The sequence below is a fragment of the Falco biarmicus genome, chromosome 10, assembly GCF_023638135.1.
Source record: "Falco biarmicus isolate bFalBia1 chromosome 10, bFalBia1.pri, whole genome shotgun sequence".
Classification (NCBI taxonomy): Eukaryota; Metazoa; Chordata; class Aves; order Falconiformes; family Falconidae; genus Falco; species Falco biarmicus.
The window spans coordinates 3,112,277-3,132,736 of NC_079297.1; the positions used below are offsets into that span (position 1 = coordinate 3,112,277).

Genomic DNA, 20,460 nt, shown 5'->3' on the forward strand with positions numbered 1-20,460 from the left:
TTTTCTTTCATGGGTTTCCCTTAACTCACAAGAATTCGCAAGTGTTCAGGCAGCTGCCAGGTTATTTATGGTAGTTAACTGCTTCCAAGTATTTCAGGAATTGCAGTGGGAAGGATCACTTAGTCAACAGTCTGGAAGGTGTGAACACTAGTTGCCATCCACTTCTTGTTATTCTCTTCTTGTTGAGAAACTAGAGGGCTGCACTCAAAACTATTTACTCAAAAGACCTTGGGGAATGATCATGCCATACAGAGCTTTGTGGTGTTACGCGTAAGAGATGGTCACATTTTCTGTAGGTGTAACCCAGCCTTGTGTAATTCAATGCTTAAAAGTGTAAAGGAGTGAGGATTCACTGTAGGAACAGTGATGCTGTGCTTGTTTACCATTTCCCTTCCTTCTTCCTTTTTTTTAATGTTTGACTTGGAGGTTTATGTGATGAAGTATTGGTTATTGGGACCCAAACACAAATATTCCTGCGTGTGCGCATCATGTGTCCCTGAAAACGTAAAGACAATAGGTTGAAATAAAAGGAAATGATCTAAGAAACAGTAGCATGGAGGGAAGAAAAAAAAAGGCTTCCAATGGATACAAAGTGTGCAAAGTACAAAAATATTTCCTGGATATCTTCTCTGCTATCTGAAATCTAATGTGCAGAAAATCAGTTTTATTTACTGTAAAGAGACAAAAATAATTAATACAGGAATATATTCTTTTTTTTTTTCCTTGTTTTTAGGTGGCTGTTCCTTTGATGAGCACTACAGTAATTGTGGCTATAGTGTGGCCTTGGGGACCAATGGATTTACCTGGGAGCAGATCAATACCTGGGAGAAGCCAACAATGGATCCTGCTGTCCCAACTGGTAAGTAGGGAGCCTCAGCAGCAGCTGGGAGGTATGGCTCTGAGAGAATGGGCTGTTACCCTCTGTGGGTGTGTACTGGGTTTGGGTACCCACAGCAAGGGGGTGAGGTTTTATTTGGTGATAACAAGATAACTTTTGTGTTCAAAATAATCTGACAACAGAATTTGTAAATGTGAAATGGCTTTTTACAATGTTTGCCATGTGACATCCTTGCTGAATCATTTTACATTCTGTATTTCTATTTTATTCCTGCATTTAACAGAGAGGAAATGTTTCAAATGCAATATTCTGAGGTTTGGCCTCAGCTATTTGTGTGTTTTAGGATCACAGCGCTGTTTTATCTGAGGAGATGCAGGTTTGAGAGGCTAGAAAAAGTACAGCTTTGCAATGTCTGGGAATACTGGAGTTCCCAGTTATCAATTTAGCTCTTAACTGGCTGCTTTAAATTCTAATTCTGAGAAAGACAAGAAAATTCCTAAAGAACTAGCCGTAGTAGCTAGTCTTTGGTTAGGCTGGGGTTTCAGGAACTGACATTTTTGTATGCAAGAAAAGCATTTCCAACAGTAAGAGTTACCAGAATATCTAATTTGCTAACATATATTTGGGACATCAAATAATGGCACACTGTTCCATGTGATACTTGGAACGTTGTCTGAAGAGCTCACAGTAATGGTAATTTCCAAGAGTTTTGTTTTTCATTGGAAGTTATTGTTATGTCATATATGGGAATAAGTTCTCTAGACTTAATAAAAGTGCTGTGGAATGCTTTGTTCACATTGAAAAATAACTTGGTTTTAAGAAAGCACACTAACATTTTGTAAAAATCAGTTTATGTTCCTTGCCACCTAAAATAGCAGTGTAAGCCCCCTTAGCGGACATGATGGCAAACAGACCCACCTGACCAGGCAGTTAAGACTTTGATTTCAGTCCTAAGAAAGAAATACTTGTTCTGGTTAGTGCATTGCACTCTGAGAAGCACGAGCTACGTGGCAGAACCGGAATATAATGTTGTTCAAGAGCTATTCTTATGCCTGTAATTATTGGGGTAAGACACTTATAATTGCTAGCTGCCTGTTAAGGACACCGTGCAGAGCTGATACAACAACAGCTCCTGCTGTAGCCGTGAGGGCAGCCCAGCCTCCATCCCTGTGTGCTTGTAGTCAGTAGAAAATAAGTGCATGAGATACCAGCCTAGCTGTGGCTTCTCTGTCACCAAGGGTTGGTTATTTCATTACTGGAAATTGTTCAGAACAGGAGCTTTCAAAGTATGTAACAGCTAGCACAGCTTGATTTGGCTGTGGCATCCCAAAATACATTAATTGTGAAAGGTGCAGGTCTCTGGTCTTTTCTGTAAGAATGTATTTCATCAGTTCTGGATGTTGTTGCTTTTTTAAAGATGACAATTTTATCTCTGTGGTTCCTCAGCTTCTATCCTGTTGCGTCCTATTCCCTGCCTCTGGAAAAGACCTAGCCACAGAGGCATAGATCTTGGAATTAACTGATCTCAGAGTGATCTAGAGGAATGGGGATCGGTCTCTTCTCCTTGGTATCAAGCAATAGGACAAGAGGAAACAGCCTCAAGTTGCACCAGGGAGGTTTAGATTGGATATTAGGAAAAAATTCTTCATGGAAAGGGTGGCCAAGCATTGGCACAGGCTGCCTAGGGAGGTGGTGGAGTCACTCTCCTTGGAAGTGTTCAAAACCCCATGTTGACTGGGTGCTTAAAGGCATGGTTTAGTGATGGGCTTCACAGTCCTGGGGTAATAGTTGGACTTGATGACCTTAAAGATCTTTTCCAACCCACAAAATTCTATGAAGTGAAACGCAGTTTTGGTGTAATTTGGAAAGCAAGAAATAACTAGGAGGGCTTGCAGTGCGTGAGTTCAGTATGTTGCCAACTCTAAATGTTAAGGTAAACCTATCTTCCTGGTCTCCCTATGAAGGTGTATCGCCAGCTGAAGTATGCTGGAACCATGGAGAAATCAATAGACAGCAGTCTGGAATGGCATGGTAAAAAAAGCCCCAAAACGCAATCTAATGAAAACTAAAAAAACCCCAAACCCATACCCCCTTGCTAAAACCAAACAAACCCATAAAGATAACCCCAAAACACTGTGATGTAATTTTTAATTTATAATTTTATATATATAATTAATGTATATAAATATAAATTAATAGAAGGCTTTCAGACTTATTTCTTCTAAAACTAAATAGTTGTGTGTTTTTCTCCTTAGTACATCATTCCATGATATCTAGTAGTACTAATAAGTATATGAATATGTTACAGCACCAGCAAATTTTATGAAGGTTAGACATCAAATAAGAAAGGCAGAAAGCTTTGTTGTAGAAAGAAACAAAGGTAAAGCAGCCATCAACTGGGAATGGGCTGATAAAAAAATATTATCTAAAGGGATTTTAAGGAGCATAAGGGAAATGACTCGGTTCCTCATGTTACTAATTGATGTCTTAGTATTCACACAGAATAAAGGTGGAATCGGTAGGTAGGAAAAGATTGACCAAAAGCAAATGTGTACAGAAGGCTCTAGTAACAAAAGCATGTTTTCGAGAGCTGTCTTAATCATGCTAACCTTGAGGTAAATTATTGTGGTCAATTAGACTCCCCAAAGCTAGCAGAGATGTTCAGAGCTGTTATCGAGGGTCTGTATTGCTGGATAGAATCGTAATGCATGTTGTTTCTATTGGTTACTCATTGAAAATCTGTTTTGTGAGAATAAGGGGTGTTTACTTAAAATTCATTAGTGGCAAAGCCAGGAGAATAAACTGATGAACAGTACGTTCCACTCCTACAAGCAGGGACATCTTTAAAACCAGAGTACTAGAACATTTGGTGATTGACTTTCTATTCCATTTAATTTCTCTACAGCAGCTGAAGGCAGCAGGGTGTAAATCCACTGAGCTGCAGGGTGTAAGAGGTGGTAACAAAGAGGTGTTCATGGAATAAGTATCTTCTGGTGGCCAGCCATAGCCAGGAAAGCTGCTCAGCACAAAAAGCGGCAACAGGACCACCAGAATGCGTAGGGCTCCGAGAACAAAAGCAGTAAAAGGTTTTCTTTATCAGGCTGGTATTTTAGATACTATCTTATTTTAGTAGCTGGAAATAGATTAAAATACTACATTGAGGAAATGGTAAAAATAAAAAGTGCGCGTTAGGTCGGTTCAGTGATACTAAGTCTGCAGTGCAGCCTGCCGGGGGGCGTTGGGGAGAAGCGTGGCTGGCCCCCACCCTGGTCAGCCCCCCTGCATTAGCATTGCTGTCAGAGCTGTGCTCTTCTGTGAAATGTATTGGCTTTCACAAGTACCAGCAGGTCCCTTTGAATTCCAGCAAGCCACAGAATTCAGTCCTCCTGAATACTAATGCTAATATCCAGCACTTTTTACAGTATTTTTCACCGTTAGATCTCGGAGTGCTCTTCAAAGGAGGTCAGTCGCATGAATGAGAGCCTGAGCCTACATTGCTGTGTAATTCTTTGCTGACATGCTGCTGCAAAGGTCTCTGCCCAGGGACAACTTTCTATTCTTTATTTAAAAAAAAAAAAAAAAAAAAAACAAAAAACAAAAAACAAAAAACAATTAAACTGCTCTATTAGCAATATAGAAGTTTGTAGGCAATTTGTTTTACTCCATTGCTAGCAAATAAACTGTTTTCCATGAATTCTATGATTAATTCCTTAGGGCTGGAAACAGTGTTAATTGCAGGATTAAGAACCAGATGTTTGTTGCTCTCAATAAATGTTTCAAAAAGGCGAATAAATGAATGGTAGGTACCCAATCCTCTGACTTTGGTGGGCCTCTCATTCCACCTCCTTGCATAATAGCAGGAGCGATTATAACAAAATGTTCTTTAACAGATGGGTGTTTACTTAAGCCTGAGTACCCTCGGTGATGAGTATTCTCCAGCCTTTGGGCTGCTTGTTCCACTCTTTGAATTATAAAGGTTCTCAGTCTTCATTTACCTTTTATGGCTTCACCTCGTTATTTTTTTGTTCCGTCTTCGACTAGGGAGGATAATCAGTTATTCCTTTCTTTTGTAGAGTTACGTGCAGTTAAGTCCTTGTTTTGCAGGACTAAACATGACCCAGGCCTTTTAAACTTTCTTAATTCAGCGTCTTGCTTCCTTCCCTCTACCTTATGCCTTTAATCACTGCTTGATTACCTTTTTGGATTATTTACCTGAAGTTGTGTTACCGAGTGAGGATTCAATAGTCTGTGTAACAGTGCTGGTGGGGGACATGACTAATTCTCTTATAGAAGTTCAAAGCACAGCAAGCAGATTTCTCCTGCTTCTCTCTATTTACATCTTGCAGTTTCATTCCCTTTTTCTGTAAATATTATGTCTTTATGTGCTGCTGTGAGTTGATGCAGGATGGATGTTGGATCACAGAAGTTGTTTCCTGGGTGGCAGAGCAGGGCCTGAGCTGTTCTGTGGTTTTGGGGCAGGTACTTGGTTAGTGCAAAGGGACACGTGTTGTGTTGAAACGAGCCAGGCAAAAGCAGTGGCCTGATTTTTCCCGCTACACCATTGCGGTATTCCAAGGACCCTGGATTGCCTGCTCTTGCAGCAGTGGCAAGAATAATAATGGAAGCATTTAACATTTGCACGTTCCAAGTATTTTACCATCATTTGTTAATTAACTCCAACGGGGACTTAACCAGGGCTGACTAGATGGAAGTAATTACTTTAATTTTATTAAATACGATTCTACTCTGAATACAAAGCCATGGTGCCACGTGCCTTTCTACAGCAGCATTCCTTGGTGTGAGATGTTCTGTTGATCTCAATTTTGCTTTTGTGAGGTTTCCCCGTTCCAAGTTACAGATCAGCAATCAGCACAGGGGCTGAAGGTCGGGCCCCATCTGCCCGACTACTTGCTTCCCTTCATGTATGTAAATTGACTCTTATTGTAAGTGCTGCTTTACTTTGTTTATATGTGTGTATATATACATAGACATGTATTTATATGCATGCTCCATATCACTGCTGTTTCTTGCTGAATTGCTTTCTAAGTAGATATTCTGTTTGTCTAGGAAACAGAGATTTAGATATTATGAATTTAGGGATAAACAAAATGTTTGGAACAAAGTTTAGTGTTCAGAATTACAACACTTGCATGTTACTTAGCAAGTGCAAATTGCCTCGCTTGGCTAACTTATTCCATGGAGAGTCCAAATGTTTTCTGCAGAGAAGCAGGACCTGTTATAGACCAAAAGTATTTCTGTGGTAGGAACTGATGCATTTTTACCTTTCTAAGAGCCAAACTTGGTTGTGACGTCTACCTCATGGGTTGGAAGATGCAACGTAGTTGTGGGACATGCCACTGATACATAGTTTTATGGATTTTTGTGTGTGTGTGTTTCTGTAAAAATTATCCAGTAGCAGACAGGTAGTGCCGGAGCAGTGGCTCAGAAGTGCACACGTAGTGTCTGTGGGCTCCCTCAGCTCACAGGTGAGCTAAAGGATTCAAGCTGTTGTGGTGCTGCAGAAGGCGGTGGCAGGTGTACTACACCTGTAGGCAACGTAGTACACCGTTAGTGTGCGTGGCACTTGCAGTGCTGGTGGGTCTGGTTCACCCCTCGGAGGCGCAGTCAGTGTTTGCTGCATAATTGCCCCTCATGGACTTGGAGGAGCCGCCTGTGCCGAATCCTGTTGATGATGGTGGCCATTTGGAGCTTGTAGATGGCAAGGTTAAGGCACAAATGGCTTCCGAGTGCTGTCTTACGTGAGCGCATTGCACGGCCCGATGAAGGGAACACAGGTCAGGAGCTGTTCAGTGTGTGCAACTCACCGCTCCCTGGAATGCATTGCTCCGCCTCACCGGGAACTTGCAGCGGAATTTCTTTCTGTTCTCTTGCAATGGAGATAAGGCATGGGGACTCTTCCCACATTGGAGTGGGTGTGTTCTTTTGTTCCAGTAACTGGAGGCCTCTCAGAGCTTCTCGCTGAAAGAACAGAAGGGTTATCATCATTAGTGTTGCTTTGTGAACTACTCATTTAGCAGGCAGACATCATAGAGGTGATGTATATATGAATACCAGATGGCTAAATTCTACTTGGTCTCCACTGAACTGAGTGGAGTTTTATGTTTGCCTAATAGGCCACATGCTTCCCGATGTCACCTTCCTCTTGCTGTTGAGTGGCACCACGGAGCTGCAGCGTGAATGAATAATTATGGAACAGCTTTCCTTGCGGAAGGTGATAACCGTCCTTCTATGCCCATGTTGAAGACAGGCAGGGTCCTTTAATTTCATTCAGAAGATAACTGTGTGTTAACCTCTACAAAGAACAGAGGACCTCTGTGCATAGGTCAATCGTTGGTCTTTTTTTTTTTTCTTTCTTTTCTTCAGGCTAGAATGAATGCCAACAGGGGTTAGACTCAATGTTTGTGAATTGGAAAGACAACACAGTAACCTTAACGTTTTCCCGTATCTGAGTGTATTAATCCTTGCTTACAAGAAAATACACAAACTTGTTAAAGGAATAAATTAAGATTCAACTGTGTGCATGATGAATCATGATCCAATTTTGAGAGGGAGAAAGAAATTTGGCTCAGCTGTCTGTATATAATTTTTTTTAAAAAAGAAAAAAAAATTTTTTTGCACAGGAAATTACTAAGATTGAGTCAAATATGTTTTCCTCCACTCTTTCCATACAAGAAAATAGATTAGTCTGGGGATAGGTAGTGAACTCCAAGTCATTTGTCAGCTTTTAAGGTCTAAGCAGAAAAGGATTACTGTGGAAGCTTTCCCCAGTGCGTTTTTATTTTGCTGTTTACTATGCAGCTTCATGTCTGTGTTTTGGGGTTCTTTATAGTTGAAGTAGTAAATAGTTCTTCCCCCTTTCCAGACTTTGATCCCTATTTTAGCTAACCAGAGTTTTGGGGGCTGCTTGTTTGTTGTCTTGGATTTATTTCAGCAGATGTGCACGCGAATGTTTAGACTGTCGGGAAAGGGTGCTGGTTCGGCCTGTTTATGAATATGGCTTTGGGAGGAATGCAGCCTTGCAAGCAACTAGAGGGGATGTTTTTCTGCCCGATGGCCTTCAATTGCTCTCTCTTACTCTATCCAGTAAGGCCCCCAAAGGCCATTACTGTGATGGATTCTGTGATGGCTGTTCAAACCCAGCATCAGGATTTAGCTGTCCCTCCGAGGAATGTACTGTCACCCTTATTTTTTGACACTGACATATCAGGTGTGGGTTGTTAGTAACTAAATTGTACCTGCATTAGGATAGAATTTTGCTTCTTCAGGCAGGGAAAGCCAGCAACGAAGACCATGAACGATCGCTGCTTCTGCACAGAACTGATTGCAGAAAGGGAACAACTAGTCCAAAGAGTGATTCTTACCAAATAATTTGCTTTCTATCTTGTGTTCCTGTGTTCTAACAGCAACTAGAACTTCTCTTTTGTGATTAAGCATACTAGTTTTGGATGGGATAGAAACAGAGAGGGACCATTTGACCTAAGTACGTGTGAAACTGCAAACCTGTAAATTAAGACTATCACACTTAAAAGCTAAGTAGGTAGCTAGCTATTCCATGATGTAAGATGCAAAAGTTGATTTAATTAAGAATTCTTGCTCCTCTAGAGACCTTCTGCTGAAGGGAAATTACACCTTGGATTTTAATACTTGTTCATATTGTAAATGTGAGATAGAATTTCTCCTTATGTGCCATTGAGAGAGGTTACAGAAGCGTACTTCCACGTTGATGCTTTGGTACTGAAATCAAACTTTGCAAGGCTGTATAGCCCTCTCTGAACATCTGCGGTATAAAGGCACATTATCAAAGGAATCTGAAAGAATGATTTCTAGAAAGGCCTTTTAATGACCCTGAAGGGATTGCTGTCCGTGGGGAATACACGTGGTTACTGCACCTTGATGTGTTAAGTGGTACATTTGAACTGTTGTCAGTCTATTTCTGATCCTTCCCTGTGAAAGCTGTCAGGAAGAGAGCTGTTTGTGAATGTCAGGACCTTTCCATTATCACCATTAGTGAGACCGTGACACTCTTAAAGCACTGCTGAAACATCATTCAGCATCACGCTAGGAGGAAGGACAAGAAAGCCATCGTTGTGTGTGGTTTGCCGTGGTTTGCCTCCATGGTTTCAGTACTGAAGCATATTAATTTTTCTCAGCACCTGTTGGCTCTCACAGGAACTGATGCCTTTCAGCATCTTAGCGTGCAGGCTGCGGTTTTCATCATCTATTATTTTGAGTTCTGTTAAGACATGCTGTCCAGATGCCAAGTGTGTTAAAACTGTTTTTTGTTTGAGAGCCAAACTGGGGAATTGTATGGCCATTTTTCTTGTGAAAAACTTCAAAAGCTTCAGGAGTTGGGGGATAGAGGGAAAGGAGGTTTCTTCCAAGAAGATGAAATCTAGTTTAAATTCTCTTGAAATCAATATGGTTTCATTGAAATAAGGCTAGAATGCAAACCAAGCTTTGACTAAGGTACTTTGTTTTAAATACTTATTTATGTGGAAATTCCTTCTATAGCAAGGATCAGATTGATAATTTAATAACCCCTTGTTCATATTAGAAACTTCAGAGCAAAAGGAGAAGGATGCCTAAGGAAGAACAGGAGTAAACAAGGTGTGTGGGTAGAATGAGGGATACGGAAGGTCTTTCTGGCAAAGAAGGGATACTGAAACTGTTAAATGTGAAGCTAGTGGGTATTAAGGAACAGAGGAGAAGCAGGGACTGAAGTAGGAACTAATGTTTCAGAAGGAATAGGTAGAATCTAGTGGTATTGAAGGAGTCAACAGGATCAGGGATTATTGCAGGTCTAGTGCGAGCAGAGGTGTTTGTTGCAACCTTTCAAGAGTGAATTCTTAAGTATACAGAATTCTGATTTATTTTCTTTCCAAACTGTGAACCTTCTCTGCATTGAGAATTTCTTTATCCTGGAAGGTTGGTTAGCAAGATAGGGATGGAAAAATCTAACAAGAAAGAAGTTCCAAGAGAAGAATGACCTGAGAAGTTTGCATTGGGCAGGTGGCCAAAGCCAAGACAGAGCAGAGCTGAAGAAAGGAAGGAGAAAGGTTATGAATGAACAGACAAATGGTGTCAGATCAGGCTTTACAGAAGGAAAGACTGAGGAAATCATAGGCAAAACCACTCCACAGAGTTGATCCAAGAAAGCAAGCAATGGAGGCATTAAATAGGCATCCAAAGCAGAGGCTGGGCAGAATATAGAGAGGCAGAAAGCATAGTTCAGGTTGTTGCTCAGTCCCTCGTGCTTTAACAGCAGATCCTTGCTAAGTCTGTCTGTATGAATTTTCAGCTTTTTGTGGTTGCTTAACATAGTCAGTGGAATTCTCCTGACGTCCCTTAAATTGGTGGGAACTGGGTCTAATCTCTGGCAGCGGCTCGATGCTGCTGCAGTGCACTCTCTGGCTAATGCACTACTTTTTTCCCCAGTCAAATCTCATCTTCTCCTTTCTTACTTTTTTTCCTTTTTTTTTTTTTTTTATTATTTCTATCACAAAACCATCACACCACTTAACAGGGTGTTAACGCAACATCTGTGTACAAACCTATGGTATAGTATCTAGGATTCCAGTGTTACAAGTCACTTAATGCTGTTTCTTTACCATAGTATAGCGTACTGTAAAATCACTGGAAGTCTTTCCACCAACTTCAAAACAAATAGGATGGAGATTCATAATGAGCAGTGTCCCTGCTCTAGATTTTCAAATATTCCCTGATTGGTTAGAAGGAGGCAGACTGTTTGGATGGAATGGTAATAACAACCTCTGTTCACTGGTTCCACTCAGAACTGTTGCTGTTGACAATTTGGGGGGGAAGAGGTTTTTTTGTGCTTAGGAAATATTAGCATTTGCTGTTCCCGGTATTAGTTATTATTGCATGTAATTTGGCACATGAAAAATACTGGCTTTAAATAAGTCCATTTTGCAAAAGTAATTTATACATGTACAAATGGAAGTTGATAGTAACAATATTAATATATTTGCATAGGGAAAATAACGTATGCATCTCCTGCATAGGCAATCCAGCCTTGTCCATATCATTCACCTCTTTTAGCAGGGAGTGGAAACTGTTGTGATTGTATTCCTTTGAGATGAAAGTTGTAATATTACAAATTATCACTTGTTTTCACTATCGGCTAGAAAAATAAATGCAATTATGCTTATGAATGTTGAAAATTAAGTGAAATAAAGCAATTGTATGTGTTTGAGAATCTTTTCAAATGAAAAGCTGTATGCAATGAATTCTCACTGGCTCTTTTTCTCGCTATCATGTTTCATGACGTGAACTCTCAATTGATGAGCAGCTGCAGTAAAAATGGCACCAGCCAAGTCACAGGGAATTCACAGGAAAACGAGGCATTTCAGGTTGTAAAACAAGCCCTTTGGGGCCCTCATTTACCTTGAGAAATGCTTGGCTTTTCAGCTGTATAATGTCTATAAATACAGAGAGGTGTCAAGCCCTTACTTGCAGTGCTCGCACTTGGTGCTTTGGGGTGAGCCTGGTACAAAAAGAACAAAGACGCTTCGCTGTCGCTGTAGAGAGGGTTTATATTTCTAATTGTATAAACAGTTTTTTTTTCCTCTGGTCATCCACCTCACCTTTACTTACAGTGCAAGCATGAGGGTAACATGTCAGTGTCAATCAGAAGGATATTGTAAGGGAAGCAGAATAGGAAACCTGCTGTACAGCTCGGGTGTGTAAGAGCCTCCTTGGTTCATCTAATTCTTCTAAAACAAGACTATCCTTAACACTAAAGATCTGACAACATCCCTTTGATCTTTGAAAATACCACCTATTGCCTTGTATGGTTGTTGGCTGAGTCAGGCCGTAATCTCAATGGATTTTTTTATTCGATATTCCCACTCTGCGCCGGTGTGCGCGGCAGCATAAGCCATGTGCCAAAGCTGCACACTGCCGAAAGGGCAGGCTTGGAGGCGGCGAGTGGCCTGCCGTGTTCAGAGCCGTGGCATAGCAGGGCTGTTTCTCTGGTTAATTTTAAGATGCTTTAGAACAAACATTTTATGTACTGAAAGTTTATGTAGTGCTTCCATTTATTAAATGTGCTTCTATACCACATATCTTCAATGCCCCAGTTAGTAACCATTTAAGCAGTGTGATAAACGTTTTCACAGGATAGTTGCTCGTGACACCTCCTCACGAGCCAGTCGGCCCCATAAACTCAGGCTTAGCTACTCGCCGTTCAGATGGCATATGAAAATGTAAACCCTTCAAAAGCTCCTTTTTACTCTCCCCCTCTTTGTTTTCCACGTGTAGGAGACTTTTTTTTGTATTGCTTTTTTTCCTGGCGATACCATCTTCATCTTATCGTCTGCTCCAGTTACAGTAGTGAAGATCAAGCTGTGAAGAACCTTGGCAATAAAGCTCAAATCACCTCCAGCCTAACTATGATATATTCAAAATATTTAAGCAAACAAACAAACAAAGCACACAACATAACCCCCCCTCAAAACGCCAAGCTAAATTAACTTCTTGCTAAATTTGGTGCAGTCTAGGGTGACTGAGTGAAGATGTACCATGAATATCGCTGTGCATTCTCATGGCCAGTTTTACTACTCCATCTGTCCACAGCAGACAAATGCCTTTCCTCCTTTAAGTTTTATAGATTTAAGTTGTTTAGTAGCATTGCTATGGGAATATTCAATGGAGGAATCATAACCTGAAAAAAAAATAATGTTTTACTTTAGTTCTCATTAGCTGTTCATCTAGAACAGATTGCATAGGATGGTCTTCTGGAGTGTGTCTAATTGCTGCAGCATGGTAATTTAATGGGGACACATTTTTATAAGCTTGTTTAAGTGTGTCTGCCAACTGACCTCGCAGCTTGGTGTGCGGTGATTCAGTTCTAGAAACTAGAGTTTAAATATAAGATCTTATTTGGATGGCCCCCTTTGAACTTCATTCACTGTTATGTATTTGCTTGATTTCTATACGGCATCTGTCATCACTGTGATATCTGAACCAAAACTCTCCACCCTCCCTCCCATTCACCATCCATAAATGTTTGTTGTTCTTCAATTCTGAAGTCCAAACAGTCCTGTTCCCTACATATTTGCTTCTGTTTCCTTGTGTTCTGAGCTTTTTGTCTCACGTGACATTCACGTTCCTTATCTTACTTTGTCTAGGAACTAAGTTTTCCCCTGTTACTCAAAAGGGTTTTTACATAGCAGCAAACCAAGAAGCTTTTCCATTTCCATTTCCGGGTGTCTTTTCTCAAGACAGTGTTTGTTTCCTTTTTTCCTTCGTTCTCTTCTTCTTTGGCCTCATCCATCAGGATTCTCTGTCACTCGCAGCCTCGAGTCCAGTGGGAGGTGGATCTGTAAATCTGTTTCCTTCTGATTGCCAGGGAAACAGGACACGCACGCTCTGTCGCAGCTCGGCTGAGTCCCTACAGAAAGCATTCCTCAGCCTTAGAGCCTTTAAGGGAGAAACAGGATTGCAAAAGCTAATTTGCTTGTTTTCATACCATGATCTTAATTCTACAAGGTAGAGAAGATGATCTAATCTAATTTAATTTTGCTCTTTGAGAAGAAGGGAGATCGCTTGGCCAGCTGCTGCTCTGAGCAAACACAGAGCGTGCAGGCTACAAGATAAGCTTTGAACTTTATCAAGTCTCTCTCGGCAGCATATGCTAATGTGTGCTGTTGGGAGATTTCTGAAACTTTTGCCTCTGGTTGTATTAATTAGCGTGCTGCTCCAAACGAGCTGTAACCCTCTGTAAAATAAGTAGGAACTGTTACACATAGGGCGTTCTCTGTCCCTGATGATTTAGTGCTTGGGCAGGGTGGACTGTGAGAATGTGTGCTTGGCCTGGTTTGTGAGATAGCAATACTGCTGTCTGATTTGATTTCCTTTTAAAACTTCAAGCATAATCTCTTCTATTCAAGCTGGTTGTTTGCTAGAAGAGGAAAAAGTGTGTGCTCCAATCCTGTCTTTAAAGAGGAAGCCTTTTTCTCTCCAAATATTTGAACTTCTAACGCATAAGGTAAGGAAGCATCTCGGAGCTTCAGCAATCATATTGAATTTCCCTCTAGACAGTGACAAACTCACTCAAAACACACCTCTACCATAATTTAGAGCCTCAGGGCTTTAAAACTAATCTTCCCCTGAGGTGGATCTGTTGTATTCTTAAAACTGCAATTTCCAGGTGGAACAAGTTTGCCAGTATGTTAAGATATGGTCTCATGTCTGTCACTTTTACAGCAGTCTGCCACCGTTCTGCAGGCAATGTCTCTGCCGCCCAAACCTCCCACTAACTGGTTTGCCATCCTGCTCTTGTCCCAGCTCGGCTTCCCGTCAAATCTATAGAAATGTGGTACAAGGTGCGTAGTGTTGGCAGATGTGTTTTACCCATATACAATAATTTGTCATACTTATTTTGGAAAAAAAAATGGAACTTTGTTGTGATTACCATCTTTTATGCTTTTTTTTTTTTTTTTTTTTTAATACTATCTTTTTACCTTTCATCAAGCTAAGGTAGCATCTGTGGAATAAGCAGGCTGTCCTGTCTCTTTACATGTATTGATTTTCTTCCATGTAGTAGTGGTCCAGGCTGTTTGATTGAGACATGCCAGTCTTCAGAAAAATAAAACTAACCAGCATTCAATTACAGGAATTCAGTGCTATATTCTCAGATGTACTGCAGAAGCCCGTGACCATTCCAAGAAAAGTGTCAGTGTCGTAGTGCTTGAGGGACTTCACTGCTGCCCTGTACAGCAAACTAAATACGACACAGGCTGAGAAGCATCAGGCTGTGAGATAATGTGGAGTGGGGGACACAGCATGCAGGACACGAAACCTGCTTACCCAGGTGGCAGGGTATGAACGTATGAAGTTGGTAACTTCAGTCTGTCTCACTCCCTGCATTCCAGACTGTCTTCAGTGTGCACAGGCGTTTTTGCAAATTTGCGGTCTGTTAGGACAAAAAGCTTAACTTTCTCTTCATTATATCATTTCAAATATACTAAAATTGCTTCGTGCAACTGGTTTAAGTCAAATAACTGATTTTCTCATCACCTGTTGTGAGATCCTGGCAAATGCAGGTCCAGACTACAGCTTTGCATCTCGTCTGGCCCATTGCTAAAGTTGATACACCACATGCCTGCAGGTTCTAGGTTATATTTAGACTCCTTAGACATCTCTATAAGCAAAGAGATCAAAATATATAGCTAAAATCTTAGTATTGGCTTAAAGATGAGTGTGAACTGCTTACAAACTCTCTTTTGGATCCAGACACTGCTCTGTGAGAGCCTTTCCAATACAGGTAATACCCTGAGAATTATTTTGGCTTTCTTACTCCATTAGCTGTCTCTTTAGATCTCTTTTTCCCTTTGTCTGAGAGAGACTTAAGAAACAGATGAACCACTGACATCCTCCCTCTGAAACAGAGTTGATGCCTTCTGTATTAAAAATAACACATTGCATCAAGTCCTTCGTATGGACTCAACTCAGTCTCCATCTTCTGTGGAAAAAGAGAAGCCGCTGTCATTTTCATCCAAAATTAACTCTTTGCTCAAATTGAAATCGGCCTAATGATTCTTTTCCCCTACTACCTTTTTAATTAAAAGGGATGTGAACAACACTATGCTACAACTCTATACACCTTTGTAAAAATTTTTTTTCATAGCTTTTGAGATAGCAGACTTAATCCTCCCACCTGCTTTTCCTGAATACTTTTTCATTATTCCAGAAGTAAAGGCAATAAGTATTATCTCCCTTAATGATAAATATATTTAAGGCTTTCTTAAATTAAGGTCAGATATGACAACGGTGACGCATGCATCAGGGTGGTGAAGGTACTATAAGGTGCAGTAGCCTATATAGAGCTCAGTGAGCTGCAGCAAGTTTTCTACGAGCACTGCGCTGGGCGGTTTATGCACGTACTCCCGTACAGCTGCTTGAACTGAAAGTGATAAGACCTATCAGCTTAGAGCTTTATTTAATAGGTGGTTTAGGGTAGCGACTTCAGTCTTTTCATTCAGTTTACGTACACTCACTGCTGGAAACTCAGCCCAGCCGAGCCACCTTGGGCATCTGTGGTACAAGTGTAATTCCGCAGGATTATGGCTATAGGGCTGTAGAAGGTGTACCCAATTTGCAATTAGATTTTTTTCTGCCATTACCTCATTCTGCAACCTGAAATCCAAAAAACAGTCTACATTTTTACCCTGCTGTTTACATCACAGTAAATAATAATGTTTTTAGAAACTGATTATATTTTCAAAACAACGTGCACAATCACTGTTGCCTTTGTTTATTGTTTCTAACTGAAAGTTTGCTACAAAAACTGCTCTCCAGGACAGTATAACAACTTTTGTTGTGTTTGTTACCTTTAGCTTATGTTGTGGAGGCAGTAGGACAGTATTGCTGTGGCTGTACTACATTTGTATTGTATTGCTACCGCTGTTTGAAGTGAGCTCGGGAAATGCCTGGACACAAATAAAAGCTGTGTGATCACTCGTACCAAGAGAGCTGTGGTTGCGCTAGGAGAGGGCAAGTGTTTGGATGTGTAGGTGAAAACTGTAGGTTTGGTAGATGTCTTTAGCAATTAGTTCAGGCATGTGAGAGAATTCAGCTGATTTTTGATTAGCTAAAAGTAAACGGAGAGCTTGGTGCAGAAGTGAAGGAAACAGCTTACTGTGTGTTTACTGAAGCTGGAACCATCTTTTCCATTGTCTTTTCACTGCAGCTTTACTTCAAAATAGTTCAAAGTACTTAGCACTAAAAATCCCATAATGAACATTAAAATATTTTTTTTTCAGAATACTGGTATAACTGCCACAGCAGTCAATCAACGTTACAGTACTGCAATCTTATTGAATTTCTGCCAAGAATGTAAATGAGAACCCATTCTGTTTTAAAAGCTTCAGCTAATATAATTAATTGCATTCATTTTCAAGGTGATGTCTTGCTTGTTTGGGGGAATGAGCAGTACAGAATAAAAAAAATGGAAATTTCATCAGTGATTACAAAAGAGAGAGTGATTTGCTAATTGCCTTTTGCTGTTTCCCGACAGTTTGCATCTCTCACCTGCAAAATGATCTGCCTCAAGTCACTGAAAACATTTTTGTGTTGAGAGATTAGGATAAATATACTACCAACAGTTCTTTAGCAGTAGAATTGTTTTCTTTCATGGGCACTAGATTTGTCTCCTGTAGCCAGTGCAGCCGTTTACCCTGTGACCCTTGTGCTTTAGATGAAAATACGTCCTGAAGACCTTAAGTGAGATTTCAGCAGAGCAGAACGTAGTTGGAAGTGGTACTCTTGGTGGGTGCAGTGGGATGGAGCCTCCTTGGCACCTATGCTCTCATGGCTTCAGCTGCAGGACGTATTAAAAAGGTGATTTACATCAGTTGAACAAAGGGACTGCTGCAGGTTTGGCATGTTGCCCCACATGGGTGCCTTTGCAAAACTCAGGCTCCCACAAACTGAATGAATAGACTCAGACTCTGTAGTCTCATGCAACTAGTAGATACACCTAGTAGGGCAGCACTCAGCTGCTGGGATCACTCCCAGTCCTTTATTTCTTTAGTGTCATGAAATTTCATTGTGCAGTGACCTGTGCTAGAGGCAATATGTGGTCTGTTCACAGGTGTATAGGCTCAGACTGCAAAGAAGCAGGTATTTACCTTGAAATCAAGGATTGTACAGTGATGAGCATTGAAGGGAAACGGTCCTTTTGTATGGATGTAAATGCAGCTTCACCCCCACCCCCCACTTCAAAGCTGGGAACCTGGCTTAAGTTTTACAAGACAAATTTTAAAATGAGAAAGCCTCAGAGTTGGAGAACCCTGAGAGCAGATGTGATAGGACATTCAGGAATCTTTTTAAAGCTATTTTAGCTTTGATGCAAAATACATTTGTACTTCTGACACTTACTACATTCACATTTAAATGTTATGCGTTTCATAGCTCAGGAAACTACCTGTGAGACGGCTCAGTAAGTCCAGCTTACCACCTACACAGAGGAAGAGCACCAAGAGTCTGGTTTTAATCCCAGCACCTATTTGGTAGGATGGTATGAAGGGATACTGTCACACAAAGTTTTTCTCTACATTGTGGCTCAGAGCCTCTGTATTTCCCAGTTCTACACACCAAGATGAGAGTGGGCACTCCCACCAATTTCTTTATTTCTGGGGGAAGGAAGCCAGACCAAAAGGAAGCTGTGGGATGCTCCAGCAAATCCTCTGTTGCTGAAGTAGAACTGGGAGCCCTTGATTAGAGGACCAGAGCTGCCAGGTGTGCTCAAATGCATCTCTATCTCTTAGCAGAAATACAGCTGCTGTGACCGACTACTTAACAATTATCCCTGCTGTTTATTCCTTATTAGTAACTTAGACTAAAAATTGTCAATTGAATTTAGAAAGATTTTTCCTTTTTTTTTTTTTTTTTTGTTTTGTTTTGTTGTTGTTGCTGCTGTTGTTCTTTTGGTATTCTAAAAGCAAATTCATGTGGACTATAAAGATAAGCAACTTTTTGGTACAGTAGGAGGGTCTCCTAATGCTTCACCCATAATAATTAAGAGTGAATAAAATGTTAGGATGATGATTTTAGTTTACTGAAATGAAGTTTTTGAGAGACAAGAGTTAGTTTTCCATTTATGATTCCATTGCTAATATAGGACAGTTAAAAGCAAGTAAATGAGCAATATACATCATAATATACATCATTCCTTTTGTAGCTGGTAACTGAGGTAAGAAATAAAGTAACTTGCTTTTTACAAGTTGTCAGTGTCCTGACAAAAAATTGTGTGAGAGGTGGGGTCAGAAGCTACTTCTGCTGAACCTTAAGCACATGTTTCCTCACAACATCCTGAGAATGAAATCTGAAAAGGTGGAGCTTTTTTTTTTCTTGAACTTTACAGACGTATTATTGAGCTGCATGAGCTATTAGCCTGTAATATCAATGTATCATTTCTAAGGTGTACACAAGTATTAAATGAAAAAGGAAATAAACGACGTATGTGACGAGACTCTAATCCTCTGTGTGTACAAGAGAAATTAGTGTCTCTAAGGATGGGCCTTTTGTTGCAGAGCCCTGTGCTCCTGGGCTGGTGGTGGGGAGAGGGTGGTAATCCGTTCTGGGACTGCAGCTGCACCCCGTGAGCAGGGGCTGAATCAGGGCACTGGTTTCTGCAATCTTCCTTCTCTGCACTCTGGTGTATCCTTACTGGCAGTGTGTTAATAGCTTGTTAAATTAATCTCTATAACGAGATGTTTGATTCTGTTGAATTCGGTAGAAAACCATATTGAATGTGTGTTGAGTCGTGGAAGTGGAGGCTCACACCGGTGTCTGACGTGTGGGTTCCTTCAGGCATTTCTAAGTTTCACACAGAAACAGAAAATGTGTCAAATTTGTGACCCGAGTGAACTGGCAGATTTGGATCCATGAGCCTGTGGATTCAATGAGGCAGGGACCCTGCTGATGCCAGCAGCAGCCCAGTTCCAGGGTGTGTAGCAAACCACAACAGAAGTTTCTGAAAGATATCAGTAGATAAACAGAACGTATCAGAGCCTGAATAAAAAATAAAGGATTGGACAGCACATGGAAAAAAAATCACAAATGATGCTTGCTGAGGCTGGTTCACTGAGGCTGAAATAGTTTCCCTATAGCCAATTATATTTGGGAATGAATAAGCAAGACTGCAGGATTGTTGCTTCTCTAGTAATAACTAGTTGACAATTAGGTTGCTTTTTCTCCCCTCTGAAACACTTTTTTTCTAGGTAAAATCAACACAAAAGAGCAGAGGAACTAGAAGTAACAAGGTGTTAAATGAAGTTGCCCTTGATAACTGTGTGCCAGGTCAACCTCTCTCACTGTTGTAAAAGTAATGTGATTCGATGTTTCTGTGATGATGTTGAAATTATCCTGCAGTACTTTGCAAGCTGTCTCTGTTGTAAATTTGCTTCATTTTCACTTGGTTCGACTGCTCTTCTTGAGGGGAAAAAACAGGGCAGAAGGGAGTAAAATGAAATTAGTGCTTCTGCCTCTTGTGGAGGATCCTTCTCCGTTCTGTTACAAGCTTGTGCATTGCCTGTGTCACCTTAAATGGTGCCAGAAATCTGGAACTACTTAGGACACCCATTAAACTCTGAATTCAGCACTTCAGTGCTGTATCCCAGTGGTTGTTACTAGCATTTAAAGCCCCTGAGCCCTGTTAACTGTTGTGACTGTCACCCAGTTGTTTTTCTTTTTTGCCCAAATGAGATGTCTCCCCTGAAAATAACATGATTCTGGGATGCAGGAGGCACAGCTCTCCAATGTTAAACCAGATGGCAATTAGCCTGAGTTAGTCTCTCATTTACATTATACCCAGTTTTCTGAGTTGTTTTGTTTTGTTTTGTGTTGGGGTTTTTTTGGTTTTTTGTTTTTTTTTTTGGGGGGGGGGTAGGGTTTTTTTGTTGTTTTTTAAAGCACTTGTGATTACTGTCATTTGACATTTAAAGACTTGTTTGCTTTTAACTGGTTGCTGAAGTAATTTACTGTTTCTTGTATATTGGAAAGGCAAGGGAATCCTCCTGGGGATGGCAGGGTGGCACAGATGTACAGCAGGGACTTGGCTTGCTTCTCATCTATAT

At 40.7% G+C, this 20,460-nt stretch overlaps 1 protein-coding gene across 2 annotated transcripts in view; it reads left to right on the top strand.

The window, feature by feature from the left end:
* The window catches only part of PTPRT (protein tyrosine phosphatase receptor type T), a 453,474-nt gene that overhangs the window by 126,582 nt on the left and 306,432 nt on the right, over positions 1-20,460 (top strand). For both annotated transcript variants that reach the window (XM_056354779.1, XM_056354780.1), the window contains exon 2: positions 734-859. In XM_056354779.1, the coding sequence (XP_056210754.1) occupies positions 734-859 (126 nt within the window). The remainder of the gene's footprint in view (positions 1-733; positions 860-20,460) is intronic.